Source organism: Ranitomeya imitator, chromosome 5 (assembly GCF_032444005.1).
Source record: "Ranitomeya imitator isolate aRanImi1 chromosome 5, aRanImi1.pri, whole genome shotgun sequence".
Taxonomy (NCBI): domain Eukaryota; kingdom Metazoa; phylum Chordata; class Amphibia; order Anura; family Dendrobatidae; genus Ranitomeya; species Ranitomeya imitator.
In genome coordinates this window covers 702,496,059-702,522,237 of record NC_091286.1, presented here as the reverse complement: position 1 = coordinate 702,522,237, position 26,179 = coordinate 702,496,059, and the positions used below count along the sequence as shown (strand labels likewise).

The 26,179-nt window shown below is 48.5% G+C and overlaps 1 protein-coding gene across 4 annotated transcripts in view; it reads right to left on the bottom strand.

Annotated features, from left to right (window-relative positions):
- MAPRE3 (microtubule associated protein RP/EB family member 3) overlaps positions 1 to 26,179 on the bottom strand; it is a 146,610-nt gene that overhangs the window by 46,076 nt on the left and 74,355 nt on the right. Inside the window, exon 3 of one of the 4 annotated variants that reach the window (XM_069728542.1) lies at positions 18,895 to 18,999. The exons of 2 other annotated variants lie outside the window; for them this stretch is intronic. In XM_069728542.1, coding sequence (XP_069584643.1) covers positions 18,895 to 18,974 — 80 coding nt within the window. In that variant the 5' untranslated portion in view covers positions 18,975 to 18,999. Of the gene's footprint in view, positions 1 to 938; positions 1,099 to 18,894; positions 19,000 to 26,179 lie in introns of those variants that run through there. One more of the 4 variants, XM_069728541.1, reaches the window with a different exon arrangement.

The window sequence follows — 26,179 nt, the reverse complement described above, 5'->3', positions numbered from 1 at the left end:
GAGGGGACCCCGGAGCTTGGACCCCCAATAAAAGATATATACGATGCAGGAGTGTAAGCTGGGCCCCAGCGCTGAGCCTGCACTGGGGGCCCCGTCTGTCATGTGACACAATACTGGGTCCCCCAATAAGTCCTGCACCGTGAGGGGCCCCAGACATGGACGCAGTCAGGGGCCACTGCCTTGTGATGTATCATTCTATCAGTGTTCATCCTGAGCCTCCTGCTTCTTGAATAGATGGGATGTGACTACATAAGTAACGTGCTCCACATTACACACGGATTACCTCAGTGCTACCTGACTGCCTTCCCCATCTCCGAACAAGTCCACCTGTCCTGGGTATAATCAGTGCCCCCCAGACACAGCACTGCTGGCTCTGCAGAGCCCTCCAGTTACACAGCTGCGCGAGGATTATGCCAGGGCAGAGAGGAGCGAGTGTGTGGCACAGCGAGTAATACCCAGCAGCCGGGGGATGGTGTGTGGGAATTGGGTTACCATCATTTATGTATGAACTCTCACGCACACAGCTCTGCTCTGCGGGGTCACTTACATAACAAGTGATGGGGTCGCAAAGATGTAGCAGAGCCGAACAGTTAGTGAGTAGCGGCAGGAATGAGCATATCATGTACAGCAGAGCTAATGTGGTCAGAGTTCACAAAACATTCACTTTTTGCAGCATCGTCAAGACTTTATAAGACGCAGCAGAGCGGAGTTTGTCAGATGCGGCACAGCCAGAATGGGAGATATAGCAGAGCTGACGTTAGAGAACACAAATGTAACCCTGAAGTCATCTCATAAGGGCTCAGAAAGGTGAATATTTCCTGTCACAGGAGCAGAGCACTTCAGGCATCGGTACCTGCAGCCATTCATATGAAGTGGTGCAGGATGCGGGCACCGAACATGGCACAGTGACCCTTATGGACCATTCCTGCTCATCCTACCTGTACCATCGCTCCTCCCTGACAACGTGCTTCCTGAAGGGGATGAGACGATGCTCCTCGGGGCTACAGCGGCCTCGAGAGGGAAGCAGCGGGGAGGGCATCGGGTGTGGAAGTGTCTCAGCTGCAGCAAGGAGATGTCTGACTCCACTCAACACATCCGCAGAGCGAGAAGAGAAGAACCGGCCGGGGGAGGAGCCCGTCCTGCCATCCAGACCAGGAGAGGACCACACTGTGCCAACCTCACATGTCTACAGTCACTCAGACCAGGAGAGGACCACACTGTGCCAACCTCACATGTCTACAGTCACTCAGACCAGGAGAGGACCACACTGTGCCAACCTCACATGTCTACAGTCACCCAGACCAGGAGAGGACCACACCGTGCCAACCTCACATGTCTACAGTCACTCAGACCAGGAGAGGACCACACTGTGCCAACCTCACATGTCTACAGTCACCCAGACCAGGAGAGGACCACACCGTGCCAACCTCACATATCTACAGTCACCCGGACCAGGAGAGGACCACACCGTGCCAACCTCACATGTCTACAGTCACCCAGACCAGGAGAGGACCACACCGTGCCAACCTCACATATCTACAGTCACCCGGACCAGGAGAGGACCACACCGTGCCAACCTCACATATCTACAATCACCCAGACCAGGAGAGGACCACACTGTGCCAACCTCACATGTCTACAGTCACCCAGACCAGGAGAGGACCACACCGTGCCAACCTCACATATCTACAGTCACCCGGACCAGGAGAGGACCACACTGTGCCAACCTCACATGTCTACAGTCACCCAGACCAGGAGAGGACCACACCGTGCCAACCTCACATATCTACAGTCACCCGGACCAGGAGAGGACCACACCGTGCCAACCTCACATATCTACAATCACCCAGACCAGGAGAGGACCACACCGTGCCAACCTCACATATCTACAGTCACCCGGACCAGGAGAGGACCACACTGTGCCAACCTCACATGTCTACAGTCACCCAGACCAGGAGAGGACCACACTGTGCCAACCTCACATGTCTACAGTCACCCAGACCAGGAGAGGACCACACCGTGCCAACCTCACATATCTACAGTCACCCGGACCAGGAGAGGACCACACCGTGCCAACCTCACATATCTACAATCACCCAGACCAGGAGAGGACCACACCGTGCCAACCTCACATATCTACAATCACCCAGACCAGGAGAGGACCACACCGTGCCAACCTCACATATCTACAGTCACCCAGACCAGGAGAGGACCACACCGTGCCAACCTCACATATCTACAGTCACCCAGACCAAGAGAGGACCACACCGTGCCAACCTCACATGTCTACAGTCACCCAGACCAGGAGAGGACCACAATGTGCCAACCTCACATATCTACAATCACCCGGACCAGGAGAGGACCACACTGTGCCAACCTCACATATCTACAGTCACCCAGACCAGGAGAGGACCACACTGTGCCAACCTCACATATCTACAATCACCCGGACCAGGAGAGGACCACACTGTGCCAACCTCACATGTCTACAGTCACTCAGACCAGGAGAGGACCACACCGTGCCAACCTCACATGTCTACAGTCACCCGGACCAGGAGAGGACCACACCGTGCCAACCTCACATATCTACAATCACCCAGACCAGGAGAGGACCACACCGTGCCAACCTCACATATCTACAGTCACCCAGACCAAGAGAGGACCACACCGTGCCAACCTCACATGTCTACAGTCACCCAGACCAGGAGAGGACCACACTGTGCCAACCTCACATATCTACAGTCACCCAGACCAAGAGAGGACCACACCGTGCCAACCTCACATATCTACAGTCACCCAGACCAGGAGAGGACCACACCGTGCCAACCTCACATGTCAACAGTCACTCAGACCAGGAGAGGACCACACTGTGCCAACCTCACATGTCTACAGTCACTCAGACCAGGAGAGGACCACACCGTGCCAACCTCACATGTCTACAGTCACCCGGACCAGGAGAGGACCACACCGTGCCAACCTCACATATCTACAATCACCCAGACCAGGAGAGGACCACACCGTGCCAACCTCACATATCTACAGTCACCCAGACCAAGAGAGGACCACACCGTGCCAACCTCACATGTCTACAGTCACCCAGACCAGGAGAGGACCACACTGTGCCAACCTCACATATCTACAGTCACCCAGACCAGGAGAGGACCACACCGTGCCAACCTCACATGTCTACAGTCACCCGGACCAGGAGAGGACCACACTGTGCCAACCTCACATGTCTACAGTCACCCAGACCAGGAGAGGACCACACCGTGCCAACCTCACATGTCAACAGTCACTCAGACCAGGAGAGGACCACACTGTGCCAACCTCACATGTCTACAGTCACCCAGACCAGGAGAGGACCACACTGTGCCAACCTCACATGTCTACAGTCACCCAGACCAGGAGAGGACCACACTGTGCCAACCTCACATGTCTACAGTCACCCGGACCAGGAGAGGACCACACTGTGCCAACCTCACATATCTACAGTCACCCAGACCAGGAGAGGACCACACTGTGCCAACCTCACATGTCTACAGTCACCCAGACCAGGAGAGGACCACACTGTGCCAACCTCACATGTCTACAGTCACCCAGACCAGGAGAGGACCACACTGTGCCAACCTCACATGTCTACAGTCACCCGGACCAGGAGAGGACCACACCGTGCCAACCTCACATATCTACAGTCACCCAGACCAGGAGAGGACCACACCGTGCCAACCTCACATATCTACAGTCACCCAGACCAGGAGAGGACCACACTGTGCCAACCTCACATGTCTACAGTCACTCAGACCAGGAGAGGACCACACCGTGCCAACCTCACATATCTACAATCACCCAGACCAGGAGAGGACCACACCGTGCCAACCTCACATATCTACAATCACCCAGACCAAGAGAGGACCACACCGTGCCAACCTCACATATCTACAGTCACCCAGACCAGGAGAGGACCACACCGTGCCAACCTCGCATGTCTACAGTCACCCAGACCAAGAGAGGACCACACCGTGCCAACCTCACATATCTACAGTCACCCAGACCAAGAGAGGACCACACCGTGCCAACCTCACATATCTATAGTCATCCAGACCAGGAGAGGACCAAACCGTGCCAACCTCACATATCTACAGTCACTCAGACCAGGAGAGGACCACACCGTGCCAACCTCACATGTCTAGTCACCCGGACCAGGAGAGGACCACACCGTGCCAACCTCACATATCTACAGTCACCCAGACCAGGAGAGGACCACACCGTGCCAACCTCACATGTCTAGTCACCCGGACCAGGAGAGGACCACACCGTGCCAACCTCACATATCTACAGTCACCCAGACCAGGAGAGGACCACACCGTGCCAACCTCACATATCTACAGTCACCCAGACCAGGAGAGGACCACACTGTGCCAACCTCACATGTCTACAGTCACTCAGACCAGGAGAGGACCACACCGTGCCAACCTCACATATCTACAGTCACCCAGACCAGGAGAGGACCACACTGTGCCAACCTCACATGTCTACAGTCACTCAGACCAGGAGAGGACCACACCGTGCCAACCTCACATGTCTACAGTCACTCAGACCAGGAGAGGACCACACCGTGCCAACCTCACATGTCTAGTCACCCGGACCAGGAGAGGACCACACCGTGCCAACCTCACATATCTACAGTCACCCAGACCAGGAGAGGACCACACCGTGCCAACCTCACATATCTACAGTCACCCAGACCAGGAGAGGACCACACTGTGCCAACCTCACATGTCTACAGTCACTCAGACCAGGAGAGGACCACACCGTGCCAACCTCACATGTCTACAGTCACTCAGACCAGGAGAGGACCACACCGTGCCAACCTCACATATCTACAGTCACCCAGACCAGGAGAGGACCACACTGTGCCAACCTCACATGTCTACAGTCACTCAGACCAGGAGAGGACCACACCGTGCCAACCTCACATGTCTACAGTCACCCGGACCAGGAGAGGACCACACCGTGCCAACCTCACATGTCTACAGTCACCCAGACCAGGAGAGGACCACACCGTGCCAACCTCACATATCTACAGTCACCCAGACCAGGAGAGGACCACACCGTGCCAACCTCACATATCTACAGTCACTCAGACCAAGAGAGGACCACAATGTGCTAACCTCACATATCTACAGTCACCCAGACCAGGAGAGGACCACACCGTGCTAACCTCCCATATCTACAGTCACCCAGACCAGGAGAGGACCACACCATGCCAACCTCCCATATCTACAGTCACCCAGACCAGGAGAGGACCACACCATGCCAACCTCACATGTCTACAGTCACTCAGACCAGGAGAGGACCACACCGTGCCAACCTCACATATCTACAATCACCCAGACCAGGAGAGGACCACACCGTGCCAACCTCACATATCTACAGTCACCCAGACCAGGAGAGGACCACACTGTGCCAACCTCACATATCTACAGTCACCCAGACCAGGAGAGGACCACACCGTGCCAACCTCACATATCTACAGTCACCCAGACCAGAAGAGGACCACACCGTGCCAACCTCACATATCTACAGTCACCCCCGTGCCAACCTCACATATCTACAGTCACATCTACAGTCACCCAGACCAGGAGAGGACCACACCGTGCCAACCTCCCATATCTACAGTCACCCAGACCAGGAGAGGACCACAATGTGCTAACCTCACATATCTACTGTCACCCAGACCAGGAGAGGACCACACCGTGCCAAACTCACATATCTACAGTCACCCAGACCAGGAGAGGACCACACCGTGCCAACCTCACATATCTACAGTCACTCAGACCAAGAGAGGACCACAATGTGCTAACCTCACATATCTACAGTCACCCAGACCAGGAGAGGACCACACCGTGCTAACCTCCCATATCTACAGTCACCCAGACCAGGAGAGGACCACACCATGCCAACCTCACATATCTACAGTCACCCAGACCAGGAGAGGACCACACCGTGCCAACCTCACATATCTACAGTCACTCAGACCAAGAGAGGACCACACCGTGCTAACCTCCCATATCTACAGTCACCCAGACCAGGAGAGGACCACACCGTGCCAACCTCACATATCTACAGTCACCCAGACCAGGAGAGGACCACACCGTGCCAACCTCACATATCAACAGTCACTCAGACCAGGAGAGGACCACACCGTGCCAACCTCACATATCTACAGTCACTCAGACTAAGAGAGGACCACACCGTGCCAACCTCACATATCTACAGTCACCCAGACCAGGTGAGGACCACACTGTGCCAACCTCACATATCTACAGTCACCCAGACCAGGAGAGGACCACACTGTGCCAACCTCACATATCTACAGTTACCCAAACCAGGAGAGGACCACACCGTGCCAACCTCACATATCTACAGTCACCCAGACCAGGAGAGGACCACACCGTGCCAACCTCACATATCTACAGTCACCCAGACCAGGAGAGGACCACACCGTGCCAACCTCACATATCTACAGTCACTCAGACCAAGAGAGGACCACACCGTGCCAACCTCACATATCTACAGTCACCCAGACCAGGAGAGGACCACACCGTGCCAACCTCACATATCTACAGTCACCCAGACCAGGAGAGGACCACACCGTGCCAACCTCACATATCTACAGTCACCCAGACCAGGAGAGGACCACACCGTGCCAACCTCACATATCTACAGTCACCCAGACCAGGAGAGGACCACACTGTGCCAACCTCACATATCTACAGTCACCCAGACCAAGAGAGGACCACACCGTGCCAACCTCACATATCTACAGTCACCCAGACCAGGAGAGGACCACACCGTGCCAACCTCACATATCTACAGTCATTCAGACCAGGAGAGGACCACACCGTGCCAACCTCACATATCTATAGTCACCCAGACCAGGAGAGGACCATACTGTGCTAACCTCACATATCTACAGTCACCCAGACCAGGAGAGGACCAAACCGTGCCAACCTCACATATCTACAGTCACCCAAACCAGGAGAGGACCACACTGTGCCAACCTCACATATCTACAGTCACCCAGACCAGGAGAGGACCAAACCGTGCCAACCTCACATATCTACATTCACCCAAACCAGGAGAGGACCACAATGTGCCAGCCTCATATATGTACAGTCACCCAGACCAGGAGAGGACCACACTGTGCTAACCTCACATATCTACAGTCACCCAGACCAGGAGAGGACCACACCGTGCCAACCTCACATATCTACAGTCACCCAGACCAGGAGAGGACCACACTGTGCTAACCTCAGATATCTACAGTCACTCAGACCAGGAGAGGACCACACTGTGCCAACCTCACATATCTACAGTCACCCAGACCAGGAGAGGACCACACCGTGCCAACCTCACATATCTACAGTCACTCAGACCAGGAGAGGACCACACTGTGCCAACCTCACATATATATAGTCACCCAGACCAGGAGAGGACCACACCTGTTATGACCTGGTGGTTAAGAGGCCACACTGATATGACCTGGTGGCTAAAACGCAACATGGAACGAGCTCTGAGAAGGTGGTATCTCTACTGACCGCAGTCCCTAATCCTAACAACACAACGAGAAATAGCCGTGGGAATATCCTGACACTCCCTAGACACCTCGTCACAGCCTCAGATATAGCTACCCCTAAAGAAGGAAATAGAAAGCTATCTTGCCTCAGAGAAACCCCCAAAAGGAAAGATAGCCCCCCACAAATATTGACTGTGAAAGGAGAGGGAAATGACGAACTCAGAAATGAAATTAAAATTCAGCAAAGGGAGGCCAAAACTAAACTAGATAGACAGAGAGCAAAGGATACTGTGCGGTCAGTATTAAAAACTACAAAATCCACGCAGAGTTTACAAAAATGATCTCCACACCGACTCACGGTGTGGAGGGGCAAATCTGCTTTCCTAGAGCTTCCAGCTAGCCTGAATAAGACATTGTGACAAGCTGGACAAAATAGACAAGATGCAAACAATAGAGTCCAATCAAATGGACAAACAAACTAGCAAAACTTATCTTTTGCAGACAAGGACTGGCCATATGAGAAATCCAAGGGAAGAATCAAATCCAACCAAGAACATTGACAGCAGGCATGAACTAAAGCCCAGAGCAGGTTTAAATAACAAACCCAGGCAAGGCGATTAGTGAAGGCAGCTGCTACAGCCACCTAACGGAGCAGCAGTTCCACTCGAAACCACCAGAGGGAGCCCAAGGGCAGAACTCGCAAAAATACCATTAGCAACCACAGGAGGGAGCTCCAGAACGGAACTCACAACACACATCGTGCTAAGGCTACGTTCACATTAGCGTTATGCTAGTTTGCGTCGGGCGACGCAGCGGCGACGCATGCGTAATGCGCCCCTATATTTAACATGGGGGACGCATGCGTTTTTGTTTGTTGCGTTGTGCGACGCATGCGTCTTTTTTGCCGCAAGCGTCGGACCAAGAAAACGCAACAAGTTGCATTTTTCTTGTGTCCAAATTTAGGCAAAAAATGACGCATGCGTCGCAAAACGCAGCGTTTTTGCGTGCGTTTTGGTGCGTTTTTGTGTGCGTTGTGCGTTGCGTCGCCGACGCAGCAGCGCACAACGCTAATGTGAACGTAGCCTTACCTCACATATCTACAGTCACTCAGACCAGGAGAGGACCACACCGTGCTAACCTCACATATCTACAGTCACTCAGACCAGGAGAGGACCACACCGTGCCAACCTCACATATCTACAGTCACCCAGACCAGGATAAGACCACACCGTGCCAATCTCACATAACTACAGCCATCCAGACCAAGAGAGAAGTACTCTGTAACAACCACACAAATCTACAGCCAACCAGACAAAGAGAGGCCCACACTGTGCTAACCTCACATAACTACAGTCAGCCAGACCAGGAGAGGACCACGCTGTGCTGACCTCACTGTCACGGTTCACGGGGAGGATACCTTTATCATCCCCACCGCTCACACCAATTTGTCATGAACCGGGGTTGTTTGGTTGCCCCTGCTTCTTTCTGAAGGGGATTTATCTATATCCAACTTCCAAGTTCCGGTTTGGAACTTGCAGCTCTCTTGCGCCCCCTTACCCTCAGGTCAGACTGGGTACTGCACCTAGGATAATTAGTCGCTAGAAAGAAAGGCTGCCTTACTTTGTACTGGCTAATGGGCAGCAAGGGAGATATAGCTACTCCCACTCAGGCGGGAACAATAATTATCAACCCCGCCAGTTGCGACAAAGCCTCCCAAACACAGGACAAATCCGCTGCCACCAGCTCCAATTTCTTGATTATTAACGGGTCCGGAGCCAACACCATATTAGTAGCGTAATTCACTTCAGAGGACGTGACCGTACGCTACGGAGCAAGGTGAGACAAAGCTAGTAATTTTATATTTTACTCCAAAAAAGGTAGGCAATGTTTACAGAAGTATAAAAAGATATTATAAAGAAGACAAATATCGTATGCACAGTACAATTACAAATAAAATGGGTTTAAAGTTGAAAAAACACTTACATTTCGTTCAGATCATTTCATCTCCTGGCTGCCCATGTGCTCAGGGGACACATCTAGATGCATATCACACATCTGCATAGCAGCTAGACCCCGGACAAAAGACACTGGAAGACTGATGTCCCACTCAGTTATCTCCCAGCCCAAAACCAAGGCACTCCCTCGTTGGTGACCTCACTCAGAGGCTGAATTCTCCCCTTTCTTAAGAGTTATAACAAATCATTTTTATACATAGCTCGTTGTATGAACCTCGTATACGAATGACACCATGATTAGGATGTTCACTGTCAAGGGGGTTCTTTTAAGTGTAAACACGGCGTAGATACATGACCCACTTATGGAGAAACCTGCTCCTTGCACTTGTTGGGTTTAGCTCCTAGCGATTTCAGTGAGGTATAGATCTCTCGATGGACATCCGGAATATATAATCCTTATATCTCTAGCCCTGATCGGTGCCAGTATACCTAGCTTTACAAGAACAAAGGAATCCCATGCTTTCTGTACCAGTTTTAGCCAGTATCGGTTGGGAGGGGGGAATGAGGAGTTTAAGGAGTCTGCCTTTCGCAGCACCAAGCCATAAAAATTCCTCTTGCTAGCACACTGGTCTCCCATTACACTATATAGCAGGGGGGAAGGAGGGAGAGTGGCTTAGAATTCCAGCCTTCTGCTGGAAGGCACAAGAAACTGAAGCTGAGAGCCCTGTATGTGTAATTGAAGTAATCAGAACTTCTTCCTATTTCCTGACACTCACATACAGTGGGGCAAAAAAGTATTTAGGGTATGTGCACACGATGCAGATCTAGTGCAGAACTGCAGCAGATTTTTCTGCAGCAGAAACGCTGCAGAATTGCACTGTGATTTACAGTACAATGTAAATCAATGTGAAAAAAAAAGCTGTGCACATGGTGCAGAAAAATCTGCGCAGAAACGCTGCAGATTTCAAAGAAGTGCATGTCACTTCTTTTGTGCAGTTCTGCAGCGTTTCTGCACCCCTCCATAATAGAAATCCGCAGGTGCGTTTTTGATGCGTTTTTTGTGCAGATTTGTGCATAAAAAAAAGCATCAAACGCACCTGTGGATTCTGCCAGGAGATGCAGATTTAGTGCAGATTTTATGCAGAAAATTCTGCACCAAATCTGCATCGTGTGCACACAGCCTTAGTCAGTCAGCAATAGTGCAAGTTCCACCACTTAAAAAGATGAGAGGCGTCTGTAATTTACATCATAGGTAGACCTCAACTATGGGAGACAATCTGAGAACAAAAAATCCAGAAAATCACATTGTCTGTTTTTTTAACATTTTTTTTGCATATTATGGTGGAAAATAAGTATTTGGTCAGAAACAAACAATCCAGATTTCTGGCTCTCACAGACCTGTAACTTCTTCTTTAAGAGTCTCCTCTTTCCTCCACTCATTACCTGTAGTAATGGCACCTGTTTAAACTTGTTATCAGTATAAAAAGACACCTGTGCACACCCTCAAACAGTCTGACTCCAAACTCCACTATGGTGAAGACCAAAGAGCTGTCAAAGGACACCAGAAACAAAATTGTAGCCCTGCACCAGGCTGGGAAGACTGAATCTGCAATAGCCAACCAGCTTGGAGTGAAGAAATCAACAGTGGGAGCAATAATTAGAAAATGGAAGACATACAAGACCACTGATAATCTCCCTCGATCTGGGGCTCCACGCAAAATCCCACCCCGTGGGGTCAGAATGATCACAAGAACGGTGAGCAAAAATCCCAGAACCACGCGGGGGGACCTAGTGAATGAACTGCAGAGAGCTGGGACCAATGTAACAAGGCCTACCATAAGTAACACACTACGCCACCATGGACTCAGATCCTGCAGTGCCAGACGTGTCCCACTGCTTAAGCCAGTACATGTCCGGGCCCGTCTGAAGTTTGCTAGAGAGCATTTGGATGATCCAGAGGAGTTTTGGGAGAATGTCCTGATGAAACCAAACTGGAACTGTTTGGTAGAAACACAACTTGTCGTGTTTTGAGGAAAAAGAATACTGAGTTGCATCCATCAAACACCATACCTACTGTAAAGCATGGTGGTGGAAACATCATGCTTTGGGGCTGTTTCTCTGCAAAGGGGCCAGGACGACTGATCCGGATACATGAAAGAATGAATGGGGCCATGTATCGTGAGATTTTGAGTGCAAACCTCCTTCCATCAGCAAGGGCATTGAAGATGAAACGTGGCTGGGTCTTTCAACATGACAATGATCCAAAGCACACCGCCAGGGCAACGAAGGAGTGGCTTCGTAAGAAGCATTTCAAGGTCCTGGAGTGGCCTAGCCAGTCTCCAGATCTCAACCCTATAGAAAACCTTTGGAGGGAGTTGAAAGTCCGTGTTGCCAAGCGAAAAGCCAAAAACATCACTGCTCTAGAGGAGATCTGCATGGAGGAATGGGCCAACATACCAACAACAGTGTGTGGCAACCTTGTGAATACTTACAGAAAACGTTTGACCTCTGGCATTGCCAACAAAGGATATATTACAAAGTATTGAGATGAAATTTTGTTTCTGACCAAATACTTATTTTCCACCATAATATGCAAATAAAATGTTAAAAAAACAGACAATGTGATTTTCTGGATTTTTTTTTCTCAGTTTGTCTCCCATAGTTGAGGTCTACCTATGATGTAAATTACAGACGCCTCTCATCTTTTTAAGTGGTGGAACTTGCACTATTGCTGACTGACTAAATACTTTTTTGCCCCACTGTAACTACAGGCAGCCAGACCAGGAGAGGACCACGCTGTGACAACCACACAAATCTACAGTCACCCAGACTAAAAAGAGGAAGACACTGTGGCAACCTCACATATCTACAGCCACCCACTACAGTCAGACAGACCAGGAGAGGATTACGCTGTGCCAACCACACAAATCTACAGTCACCCAGAGTAAGAGAGGAAGACACTGTGGCAACCTCACATATCTAGTCACCCAGATAAAAAGAGGACCACACTGTGCCAACCTCATATCTAGTCACCCAGATAAAGAGAGGACCACACTGTGCCAACCTCATATCTAGTTACCCAGATAAAGAGAGGACCACACTGTGTGAACTTCACATATCCACAGTCACACAGATAAAGAGATGACTACACTGTGCCAACCTCACCTATCTAGTCACCCAGATCAAGAGAGGACCACATTGTTCCAACCTCACATAACTACAGTTAGCCAGCCCAGGAGAGGACAATGCTGTGCCAATCACACATATCTACAGCCACCCAGACCAGGAGAGGACCACACTCTGCCAACCTCACATATCTACAGTCACCCACATGAAAAGAGGACCACACTCTGCCAACCTCACATATCTATGGCCATCCAAAGAGAGGACTACACTGTGCCAACCTCACCTATCTACAGTCACCCAGATCAAGAGAGGACCACTCTGTGCTAACCTCACATAACTACAGTTAGCCAGACCAGGAGAGAACAACGCTGTGCCAACCACACATATCTACAACCACCCAGACCATAAGAGGACGACACTGTGCCAACCGCACAGAACTACCGTCACCCAGACCAAGGGAGAACGACACTCTTGATACCTCACATATCTACAGTGTCCTAGTACAGGAGATACGCACAGCCACCCAGACCAGGAGAGGACCACACACCGCCAGCCTCATATCACTACAGTCACCAAGATAAGGAGAGGACCACACGGTGCAAACTTCACATAACTACAGTCATCCAGTAGAGGAGAAGACCACACTGTGCCAACCGTGCTTATTTAAAACTAGATGGTGGCCCGATTCTAACGCATCGGGTATTCTAGAATATGTATGTATGTATATAGCAGCCACATAGTATATAGCACAGGCCACGTAGTATATAGGAGTACTACGTGGCCTGTGGTATATACCATGTGGTTGCTATATACATACATACATATTGTAGAATACCCGATGCGTTAATATAGGCCACGCAGTAAATAACACAGCCCACGTAGTATATAACACAGCCCACACAGTATATAGCAGCCACGCAGCATATAGCAGCCACGCAGTATATAGCACAGCCCACATAGTATCTAACAGTGGCCACGTAGTATATAGCACGCAGTATAGAACACAGCCACGTAGTATATAACACTGCCCACGTAGTATATAGCAGCCATGTAGTATATAACGCAGCCCACGCAGTATATCACACAGCCCACATAGTATCTAACACTGGCCTGGTAGTATATAGCAGCCACACGGTATATAACACAGCCCACGTAGTATTTAGCAGTGTGGGCACCATATCCCTGTTAAAAAAAAAAAATTAAAATAAAAAAAAATAGTTATATACTCACCCGCTGGGATCCAGCGTAGATCCAGCGAACCTCTGGCGATGCACGCACAGCTGCTACCATCTTTCGTTCCCAGGATGTATTGTGAAATTACCCAGATCACTTAGCGGTCTCGCGAGACCGCTAAGTCTTCTGGGTAATTTCGCATTGCATCTCTGGGAACGGAAGCTGGCGGCAGGCGCGAGCGCAACATCGGACTACGGAAGGTGACAACAGCTGTTTTTTTTGTTTTTTTTAATTATTTTTAACATTAGATCTTTTTACTATTGATGCTGCATAGGCAGCATCAATAGTAAAAACTTGGTCACACAGGGTTAATAGCGGCGGTAACGGAGCTGGCATTAACCCTGTGTGAGCGGTGACTGGAGAGGGGAGTATGGAGCGGGCGCCGGGCACTGACTGCAGGGGAGTAGGGAGGGACTAATCGGACTGTGGCCGGCGCTGATCGGTCTCGGCAGCCATGACAGGCAGCTGGCGAGACCAATCAGCGACTTGCATTTCCATGACAGACAGAGGCCGCAAACAATGAACATCCATGCCAGACAAAAAGACAGAAGGACAGACGGAAGTGACCCTTAGACAATTATATAGTAGATCACCCAGACCAGGAAAGGACCATACTATGCCAACCTCACATATCTACAGACACCCAGACCAAGAGACGACCACACTGAGCGAACCTCACATACCAACAGTCTTCCAGACCAAGAGAGGACCACACTGAGCGAACCTCACATACCAACAGTCTTCCAGACCAAGAGACGACCACACTGAGCGAACCTCACATACCAACAGTCTTCCAGACCAAGAGAGGACCACACTGAGCGAACCTCACATACCAACAGTCTTCCAGACCAAGAGACGACCACACTGAGCGAACCTCACATACCAACAGTCTTCCAGACCAAGAGAGGACCACACTGAGCGAACCTCACATACCAACAGTCTTCCAGACCAAGAGACGACCACACTGAGCGAACCTCACATACCAACAGTCTTCCAGACCAAGAGAGGACCACACTGAGCGAACCTCACATATCAACAGTCTTCCAGACCAAGAGACGACCACACTGAGCGAACCTCACATACCAACAGTCTTCCAGACCAAGAGAGGACCACACTGAGCGAACCTCACATATTATCACACTGCTCCAATCACATCTCTCTATAGCCACCTAGAGAAGGGGAGAACCGTGCTGTGACAACCTCATATCTATAGTTATCTAGACCAGGAGAGGACCACACTGTTCCACTCTCACATACAGAGGGGAAAATGATGAGAGAGACCTGGAATTGACATCATAGGTAGATCACAACTATGAGAGTCAAAATGAGAAAACAAATCCAGAAAATCACCGCGTCTGATTTGGGAAGATTTTTTTTGCAATTTATGGTGGACAATAAGTATTTGGTCATTAACAAAATTTCATCTCAATATTTTGTTATATATCCTTTGTTGGCAATGACAGAGGTCAAACATTTTCTGTAAGTCTTCACAAGGTTGGCTCACACTGTTGGTGGTATGTTGGACCATTCCTTCATGCAGATCTCCTATAGATCAGTGATGTTTTGGGCCTGTCGCTGGGCAACACGGACTTTCAACTCCCTCCAAAGGTTTTCTATGGGGTTGAGATCTGGAGACTAGCTAGGACACTCCAGGACCTTCATATTCTTCTTACGAAGCCACTCCTTCGTTGCCCTAGTGAAGTGCTTGGGATTATTATCATGCTGAAAGACCCATCCACGTTTCATCTTCAGTGCCCTTGCTGATGGAAGGAGGTTTGCACTCAAAATTTCACGTTATATGGCCTCATTCATTCTTTCATGTACACGGATCAGTCATCCTGGTCCTTTTGCAGAGAAATAGCTCCAAAGCATGATGTTGCCACCCCCATGCTTCACAGTAGGTATGGTGTACTTTGGATGCAACTCAGCATTCCGTCTCCTCCAAACATGATGAGTTTTGTTTCTACCAAACAGTTCTACTTTGGTTTCATCAGACCATATGACATTCTCCGAATACTCTTCTGGATAATCCAAATGCTCTCTACCAAACTTCAGACGGGCCCGGACATGTACTGGCTTAAGCAGGGGGACACATTTGGCTCTGCAGGATCTGAGTCCCTGGTGGCGTAGTGTGTTACTGATGGTGGCCTTTGTTACGGTTGTCCCAGCTCTCTGCAGGTCATTCACTAGGTCCCTCCATGTGGTTCTGGGATTTTGCTCACCGTTCTTGTGATCATTTTGACCCCACGGGGTGAGATCTTGTGTTGAACTCCGGATCAAGGGAGATTATCAGAGGTCTTGTCTGTCTTCCATTTTCTTATTATTGCTACCACAGTTGATTTCATCACACCAAGCTGCTTGCCTATTGCAAATTCAGTCTTCCCAGCCTAGTGCAGGACTACAGTTTTGCTTCTGGTATCATTCGACAGCTCTTGGTCTTCACCATATTGGAGTTTGGAGTGTGACTGTTTAGAGGTTGTGGGCAGGTGTCTTTTATACTGATAACAAGTTCGAACAGGAGCCATTACTACAGGTAATGAGTGGAGGACAGAGGAGCCTCTTAAAGAAGAAGTTACAGGTCTGTGAGAGCCAGACATCTTGCATGTTTTTAGGTGACCAAATACTTATTTTCCACCATATTTTTCAAAATAAATCTTGCCAAATCAGACAAGGTGATTATCTGGATTTGTTTTCTCATCTTGAGTCTCATAGGTGTGATCTACCTATCATGCCAAATACAGGCGTCTCTCATCTTTTTAAGTGGGAGAACTTGTATAATTGGTCGCTAAGTACTTTTTTTCCCCACTGTATCTATAGCTACTGAGACCTGGCGAGAACCTCACTGTGCCAACCTCACATATCTACGGTAACCCAGATCAGGAGAGTACCACACTGTGTCAACCTCTCATAACTAGTCACCCAGACCAGGAGAGGACTACACCATGCCATTCTCACATGTCTACAGTCACCCAGACCAGGAGAGGACCACACTGTGCCATTCTCACATGTCTACACTCATCCAGACTAGGAGAGGACCACACTGTGTCAACCTCACAAATATAAAGTCACCTAGACCTGGGCCAAGAACAAATCAGACAGAGGTCAAACAGGCCCATTGGGTAAAAAAGAGCAGACCGAGCCCACCAGGGTAAAGAACAGACCGGGCTCAGTAGGATTGAGAACAGAGCCCACCCATCAAAATCAATAACTGACTAGTCCCATCATGTTTGAGAACAGACTGGTCAAGAGTCAAGAACAGACCAGGTCCATCATAGTCAACAACAGACCAGGCCCACCGACCTGAGCTAGGCCGCTCTGAATAACTACCAGGCCCACTTGTCAGAGAGTACGTCAGGCATTTCTCATAGTGATGCATTCAGTGACGCAACTGCTTTGAGTTTTTGTGTATTTTTTCTATTTTGTGTTGCTTAATGGATGAGAACATACAAAAATATTAGTGTAAAGAGACCGGTAATAAACGAGGTTAACACGATGAGGACAATCGTTCAATACCCGCCGTGCACTGAGTAGCACCTTGTATCTGCACCTATACAGATACTGGCTGGTGACCGGGTCATGCAGTGTTATCGGAATGCCCCTATTTATACTGATATGTTGGCCTGATACAATTACAATTATTAGAAGCAGGACTCACAGACTCTCTCAATGAGTGAGCGGGAGGAAACAGGTCTCACATGCTTTATAATTGGAGAGGGCTGCAGGACTCACAGGCTTTCTCTGTGATTGGAGTGGGCCGCAGGACTCACAGGCTTTCTCTAGGATTGCAGAGGGAAGCAGGACTCACAAGCATTCTCTATGAGTGGGTGGGGGAAGAAGAATCATAGGCTTTCTGCATAAGTGGGCAGGGGAAGCAGGACTCACAGGCTTTATCCATGAGTGGTTGAGGGAGGAAGGACTCACAGGCTTTCTACATGAGTGGTCAAGGGAAGCAGGACTCGCAGGCTTTCTCCATGCGTGGGCAGGGGAAGCAGGACCCAAAGGCTTTATCCATGAGTGGTTGAGGAAGGAAGGACTCACAGGCTTTCTGTATGATTGGAGAGGACGGCACCACTCACAGGCTTTCTCTGTGATTGGAAAAGTCCACAGGACTCACAAGCTTTCTCTATGAGTGGGTGGGGGAAGAAGACTAACAGGCTTTCTGCATGAGTGGTCAACGGAAGCAGGACTCACAGGCTTTCTCCATGATTGGGCCGGGGAAGCAGGACTCACAGGCTTTTCTATGAGTTGTTGAGGGAAGCATGACTCACAGGCTTTTCTATGAGTGGTTGAGGGAAGCATGACTTACAGGCTTTTCTATGAGTGGTTGAGGGAAGCAGGACTCACAGGCTTTTCTATGAGTGGTTGAGGGAAGCACGACTCACAGGCTTTTCTATGAGTGGTCAACGGAAGCAGGACTCACAGGCTTTCTCCATGAGTGGGCAGGGGAAGCACGACTCACAGGCTTTTCTATGAGTGGTTGAGGGAAGCAGGACTCTGGCTTTCTCAATTACTGGAAGGGGAAGTGGGACACATAGGCTTTCTGTACGAGTGGGTGGGGAAGCAGGATTCACATGCGTTCTGTATGAGTGGACAAGGGCAATATAGCTCATAGGCTTTCTCTTTCATTGGGTGGTGGATAGAGGACTCACAGACTTCCTCTATGAGGCAGAAGCAGGGCCCACAGGTCCTCTATATTTTATATAAAACATATATCTTTCAGCGCTCAGCTCCTCCAACCCTATCCTGCACTGCCTCATACAGAGAATTGATAGAATCACTAAGTTTTATTTCTAGAACAGGTCCCAGTCCAATGATGGCGTTAGGGCTCGCCCCAACACTTTAGACTTATACACTTCCGCCAGGTCCTCACTTGAGTCCCCTGTAGGAGGCTTTTGGCATGACAATGTGGATGCTGCTGTACAGGTATTAAGCACACAAGCCAGGCTGTAACACACAGACATGGGCGCCACGTGTGGGCCAGCACTGCACAGGTAACAGCACCTGACCAGTGATCCAGAAGAACTCTTCCATTTTTGATCTCTAGCTACAGCTGCGAGATGACCACCAGAGGGCGCAGTCATGAAGGTGTGTGGTTAATCCCGGGCTCTGGGGAAGTTAGAAAGACAACAATCAGCTGCTGTGCTCCGGCCTCTGATGGTCAGCGCTGCACCTGCTGACTGTACTCTGTCCAGAGCATGCCCATAATATACCATTACATTATACAAGACCCATCAGACTATGAGGACAGGAAGGATGACAAGAGGGAACATTGCCTGGGGGTGTCAGTGGCTAACAGAGCTAGAGGGATGAACACGGCAACAGTTATGGTGGACGGAGGCAGCTGCTGAAGGGGCGAAACCTTCCACTACAAGTATCACAGCTCTGATCATCACTGTCTTCTCCTGCCTGAAGTATTCAATACCTCATCAATAAAATCGCAAGCAAGCAGAAGGTTGTAGGGAGATGCAGGACAGTACGGAGCAATAGGGGGCAGAGGAAAGCAATGAGTAGTAAGGAGGCACAGGACAGAAATGACCAGTAAGGAGGTAAAGGACAGCAATGACCAGTAAGGAGGTAAAGGACAGTAAAGACCAGTAAGGAGGTAAAGGACAGAAATGACCAGTAAGGAGGTAAAGGACAGTAATGACCAGTAAGGAGGTAAAGGACAGTAATGACCAGTAAGGAGGTAAAGGACAGTAATGACCAGTAAGGAGGTAAAGGACAGCAATGACCAGTAAGGAGGTAAAGGACAGTAATGACCAGTACGGAGGTAAAGGACAGCAATGACCAGTAAGGAGGTAAAGGACAGTAATGACCAGTAAGGAGGTAAAGGACAGCAATGACCAGTAAGGAGGTAAAGGACAGTAATGAGTAGTAAGGAGGTAAAAGGACAGCAATGACCAGTAAGGAGGTAAAAGGACAGCAATGACCAGTAAGGAGGTAAAATACAGCAATGACCAGTAAGGAGGTAAAGGACAGAAATGACCAGTAAGGAGGTAAAGGACAGCAATGACCAGTAAGGAGGTAAAGGACAGTAAAGACCAGTAAGGAGGTAAAGGACAGTAATGAGTAGTAAGGAGGTAAAAGGACAGCAATGACCAGTAAGGAGGTAAAAGGACAGCAATGACCAGTAAGGAGGTAAAATACAGCAATGACCAGTAAGGAGGTAAAGGACAGCAATGACCAGTAAGGAGGTAAAGGACAGCAATGACCAGTAAGGAGGTAAAATACAGCAATGACCAGTAAGGAGGTAAAGGACAGCAATGAGTAGTAAGGAGGTAAAGGACAGCAATGACCAGTAAGGAGGTAAAGGACAGCAATGACCAGTAAGGAGGTAAAGGACAGTAATGACCAGTAAGGAGGTAAAGGACAGTAATGAGTAGTAAGGAGGTAAAAGGACAGCAATGACCAGTAAGGAGGTAAAAGGACAGCAATGACCAGTAAGGAGGTAAAATACAGCAATGACCAGTAAGGAGGTAAAGGACAGCAATGACCAGTAAGGAGGTAAAGGACAGCAATGACCAGTAAGGAGGTAAAAGGACAGCAATGACCAGTAAGGAGGTAAAATACAGCAATGACCAGTAAGGAGGTAAAGGGCAGCAATGACCAGTAAGGAGGTAAAGGACAGCAATGAGTAGTAAGGAGGTAAAGGACAGCAATGACCAGTAAGGAGGTAAAATACAGCAATGACCAGTAAGGAGGTAAAGGACAGCAATGTGTAGTAAGGAGGTAAAGGACAGCAATGACCAGTAAGGAGGTAAAATACAGCAATGACCAGTAAGGAGGTAAAGGACAGCAATGTGTAGTAAGGAGGTAAAGGACAGCAATGACCAGTAAGGAGGTAAAGGACAGCAATGACCAGTAAGGAGGTAAAGGACAGCAATGACCAGTAAGGAGGTAAAATACAGCAATGACCAGTAAGGAGGTAAAGGACAGCAATGAGTAGTAAAGAGGTAAAGGACAGCAATGACCAGTAAGGAGGTAAAGGACAGCAATGACCAGTAAGGAGGTAAAGGACAGCAATGACCAGTAAGGAGGTAAAATACAGCAATGACCAGTAAGGAGGTAAAGGACAGCAATGAGTAGTAAGGAGGTAAAGGACAGCAATGACCAGTAAGGAGGTAAAGGACAGCAATGACCAGTAAGGAGGTAAAGGACAGTAATGACCAGTAAGGAGGTAAAGGACAGTAATGAGTAGTAAGGAGGTAAAAGGACAGCAATGACCAGTAAGGAGGTAAAAGGACAGCAATGACCAGTAAGGAGGTAAAATACAGCAATGACCAGTAAGGAGGTAAAGGACAGCAATGACCAGTAAGGAGGTAAAGGACAGCAATGACCAGTAAGGAGGTAAAAGGACAGCAATGACCAGTAAGGAGGTAAAATACAGCAATGACCAGTAAGGAGGTAAAGGACAGCAATGACCAGTAAGGAGGTAAAGGACAGCAATGACCAGTAAGGAAGTAAAATACAGCAATGACCAGTAAGGAGGTAAAGGACAGCAATGAGTAGTAAGGAGGTAAAGGACAGCAATGACCAGTAAGGAGGTAAAGGACAGCAATGACCAGTAAGGAGGTAAAAGACAGCAATGACCAGTAAGGAGGTAAAGGACAGCAATGAGTAGTAAGGAGGTAAAGGACAGCAATGACCAGTAAGGAGGTAAAGGACAGCAATGACCAGTAAGGAGGTAAAAGACAGCAATGACCAGTAAGGAGGTAAAGGACAGCAATGACCAGTAAGGAGGTAAAATACAGCAATGACCAGTAAGGAGGTAAAGGACAGCAATGACCAGTAAGGAGGTAAAATACAGCAATGGCCAGTAAGGAGGTAAAGGACAGTAATGAGTAGTTAGGAGGTAAAGGACAACAATGACCAGTAAGGAGGCAAAGGACAGTAATGAGTAGTAAGGAGGTAAAGTACAGAAATGACCAGTAAGGAGGTAAAGGACAGCAATGAGTAGTAAGGAGGCACAGGACAGAAATGACAAGTAAGGAGGTAAAGGACAGTAATGACCAGTAAGGAGGCAAAGGACAGTAATGAGTAGTAAGGAGGTAAAGTACAGAAATGACCTGTAAGGAGGTAAAGGACAGTAATGACCTGTAAGGAGGTAAAGGACAGTAATGACCTGTAAGGAGGTAAAGGACAGCAACAAGCAGTAAGGAGGCAAAGGACAGCAATGAGCAGTAAGGAGGCACAAGACAGAAGTGAGCAGTAAGGAGGCTCAAGACAGCAGTGAGAAGTAAGGAGGCTCAAGACAGCAGTGAGAAGTAAGGAGGCTCAAGACAGCAGTGAGCAGTAAGGAGGCTCAAGACAGCAGTGAGAAGTAAGGAGGCTCAAGACAGCAGTGAGAAGTAAGGAGGCTCAAGACAGCAGTGAGAAGTAAGGAGGCTCAAGACAGCAGTGAGAAATAAGGAGGCTCAAGACAGCAGTGAGAAGTAAGGAAGCACAAGACAGCAGTGAGAAATAAGGAGGCTCAAGACAGCAGTGAGAAGTAAGGAGGCTCAAGACAGCAGTGAGAAGTAAGGAGGCTCAAGACAGCAGTGAGAAGTAAGGAGGCTCAAGACAGCAGTGAGAAATAAGGAGGCTCAAGACAGCAGTGAGAAGTAAGGAAGCACAAGACAGCAGTGAGAAATAAGGAGGCTCAAGACAGCAGTGAGAAGTAAGGAGGCTCAAGACAGCAGTGAGAAGTAAGGAGGCTCAAGACAGCAGTGAGCAGTAAGGAGGCTCAAGACAGCAGTGAGAAGTAAGGAGGCTCAAGACAGCAGTGAGAAGTAAGGAGGCTCAAGACAGCAGTGAGCAGTAAGGAGGCACAAGACAGCAGTGAGAAGTAAGGAGGCACAAGACAGCAGTGAGCAGTAAGGAAGCACAAGATGGCAGTGAGCAGTAAGCAAGCACAAGACAGCAGTGAGCAGTAAGGAGGCACAAGACAGCAGTGAGCAGTAAGGAGGCACAAGACAGCAGTGAGAAGTAAGGAGGCACAAGACAGCAGTGAGCAGTAAGGAAGCACAAGACAGCAGTGAGCAGTAAGGAAGCACAAGATGGCAGTGAGCAGTAAGTAAGCACAAGACAGCAGTGAGCAGTAAGGAAGCACAAGATGGCAGTGAGCAGTATGGAGGCACAAGATGGCAGTGAGCAGTATGGAGGCACAAGACAGCAACAAGTAACAACAGGAAGCACAGGACAGCAGTGAACAATGAAGGATGATCCTGCTGTTTCTTGTATTAAATGGTATCAAAAACTTTATTCCCAAAAAAATTTTCATAAAAATTGTCCATATCAGAACATCCAAACAATGTGCAATTTGTTCTTTTCTGACACATTTCAGACTATGATAATAATAATCCTGGAGGAAGCATGTATGGAGTGGATCCCTGCTGACGTAGAGAATGGTGCTCCCCTTATGGAGGACGGGAGCTCGGATTGATTATTAATAATTACTACTGATGAGCGAGTGTGGTCTGATAAGGTGCTTGTCATGGTTAGGACATGGTTAATGTCCTGTTCTCTCAGGGTAAATTTTGCTGGCCTCCCTTTCGATCTGGGAGGAGTATTTATACTCACTCCAGACTAGGATTCGCTGTCAGCTATACTTTCTGTTCTAGTCTGTGTGCCTGACCCCCTGGAGTATGTGCCCGGTTTGTAATGGTTTTCCTTGCTCTCTGTACATTCTTCTGGATTTCTGACCTCTGGCCTTACTTCTGACAATCCCCTGTCTCACCCCTTTGGTACTTTGTGATCTTCTGGCTCTGATCTTAGCTTGTTTGACTACTCTCTTGTGATTATACTTTTCTCTGTTCCCCGGCGTCTGGCTCCACCCCCGATAACCTCCCACTCTGTCACATGGTTCAGGTCCTGTTTGTACCTGGTTAGTAACCCGAAGCTTTGCTCAGCTCCCTTGCTGCTGTGTGCAGTATTTCCCACAGGAGTATTACACGGGAGCCATGACAGTGCTATCCCAGCACACTTCGGTGGTAATCGAGCATCTTCGGTGAGCTCTAATACTATGTTTGAGTCCCCATGGCTGCATGTCTCATGGCTGTTTGACAGACGCCTGCAACATGTGCATGGATAACCTGTTTGTTAGACAATCCCTGTATGTATTGCAGATCATATAACACCTTATCGGAGCACGCTCTCATCACTAGTAATTACCAACATACAGTGCGTACGGAAAGTATTCTGACCCCTTTAAATTTTTCATTCTGTTTCATTGCAGCCATTTGGTAATTTCTATAAAGTTAATTTTTTTCCTCATTAATGTACACTCTGCACCACATCTTGACTGGAAAAAAATAGAAATGTAGAATTTTTTGCAAATTTAATAAAAAAAGAAAAACTGAAATATCACATGGTCATAAGTATTCAGACCCTTTGCTCAGTATTGGGTAGAAGCCCCTTTTGAGCTAGTACAGCCATGAGTCTTCTTGGGAATGATACAAGTTTCCCCCCCTGGATTTGAGGATCCTCGGCCATTCTTCTTTGCAGATCCTCTCCAGTTCCGTCAGGTTGGATGGTGAATGTTGGTGGACGCCATTTTCAGGTCTCTCCAGAGATGCTCCATTGGGTTTAGGTCAGGGCTCTGGCTGTGCCGGTCAGGAATGGTCACAGAGATGTTCTGAAGCCGCTCCTTAGTTATTTTAGCTGTGTGCTTAGGGTCATTGTCTTGTTGGAAGGTGAACCTTCGGCCAAGTCTGAGGTCCAGAGCACTCTGGAAGAGGTTTTCATCCAGGATATCTCTGTACTTGGCCGCATTCATGTTTCCTTCAATGACAACCAGTCGTCCTGTCCCTGCAGCTGAACAACACCCCCATAGCTTGATGCTGCCTCCACCATGTTTTACTGTTGGGATTGTATTGGGCAGGTGATGAGCAGTGCCTGGCTTTCTCCACACATACCGCTTAGAATTATCACCAAAAGGTCTATCTTCATCTCATCAGACCAGAGAATCTTAATTCTCATAGTCTGGGAGTCCTTCATGTGTTTTTTAGCAAACTCTATGCGGCTTTCATATGTCTTGCACTGAGCAGAGGCTTCCGTCGGGCCACTCTGCCATAAAGGCCTGACTGGTGGAGTTCTGCAGTGATAGTTGACTTTGTGGAACTTTCTCCCATCTCCCTACTGCATCTCTGGAGCTCAGCCACAGTGATCTTGGGTTTCTTCTTTACCTCTCTCACCAAGGCTCTTCTCCCACGATTGCTCAGTTTGGCTGGACGGCCAGGTCTAGGAAGACTTCTGGTGGTCCCAAACTTCTTCCATTTAAGGATTATGGAGGCCACTGTGCTCTTAGGAACCCTGAGCACTGCAGAAATTCTGTTGTAACCTTGACCAGATCTGTGCCTCGCCACAATTCTGTCTCTGAGCTCCTTGGCCAGTTCCTTTGACCTCATGATTCTCATTTGGTCTGACATGCACTGTGAGCGGTGAAGTCTTATATAGACAGGTGTGCGCCTTACCAAATCAAGTCCTATCAGTTTAATTAAACACAGCTGGCCCCCAATGAAGGAGGAGAACCATCTCAAGGAGGAGCACAAGGAAATGGACAGCATGGGACTTAATGAGTGTCTGAGCAAAGGGTCTGAATACTTATCACCATGTGATATTTCTGTTTTTCTTTTTTAATAAATGCAAAAATTTCTACATTTCTGTTTTTGTCAGTGAAGATGGGGCGCAGAGTGTACATTAATGAGAAAAAAATGACCTTTTTTGAGTTTAACAAATGGCAGCAATGAAACAAAGAGTGAAAAATGTAAAGGGGTCTGAATACTTTCCATACCCACTGTATGTGAGATGAATCCTAAAACCAAACCCAAAAGACAGCGAGAAACATATAATCCTGGAATACGTATGGGATCCGTGCCGCGGTGACTGGGATGAATCTCCCCCACTTCATGGGGATGGATGTATACGGATAACGTCACAATTTAGATATTTTTCTATTGTCAAGTCAAAAAAAACCTTTTCCCCCTTCATGACGCAATCAATTTCAGTTTTTGTGTTTTTTTTTCCTTCCCTTCTTCCCAGTTGAAGTTCAGACTTTCAGCTTTCATTTGAGGGTTTCCACATTAAAATTGGACGAAGGGTTTGGGAGTTTCAGCTCCTTAACATGTGCCACCCTGTTTTTAACATGCTCAGGAAATCTCGAGTAACGAGTATATTCGCTCATCACTACCTTTATTTTTAATGGGTGAAAAGTGGGCGAGTTGAACTTTTAGGTTGTTTTGTTTTTTTTCTGCTCTTGAAGCTTTGCTGCTATTCCAGGAGTCCATTTTTCCAGTGTTTCTGCGTCACC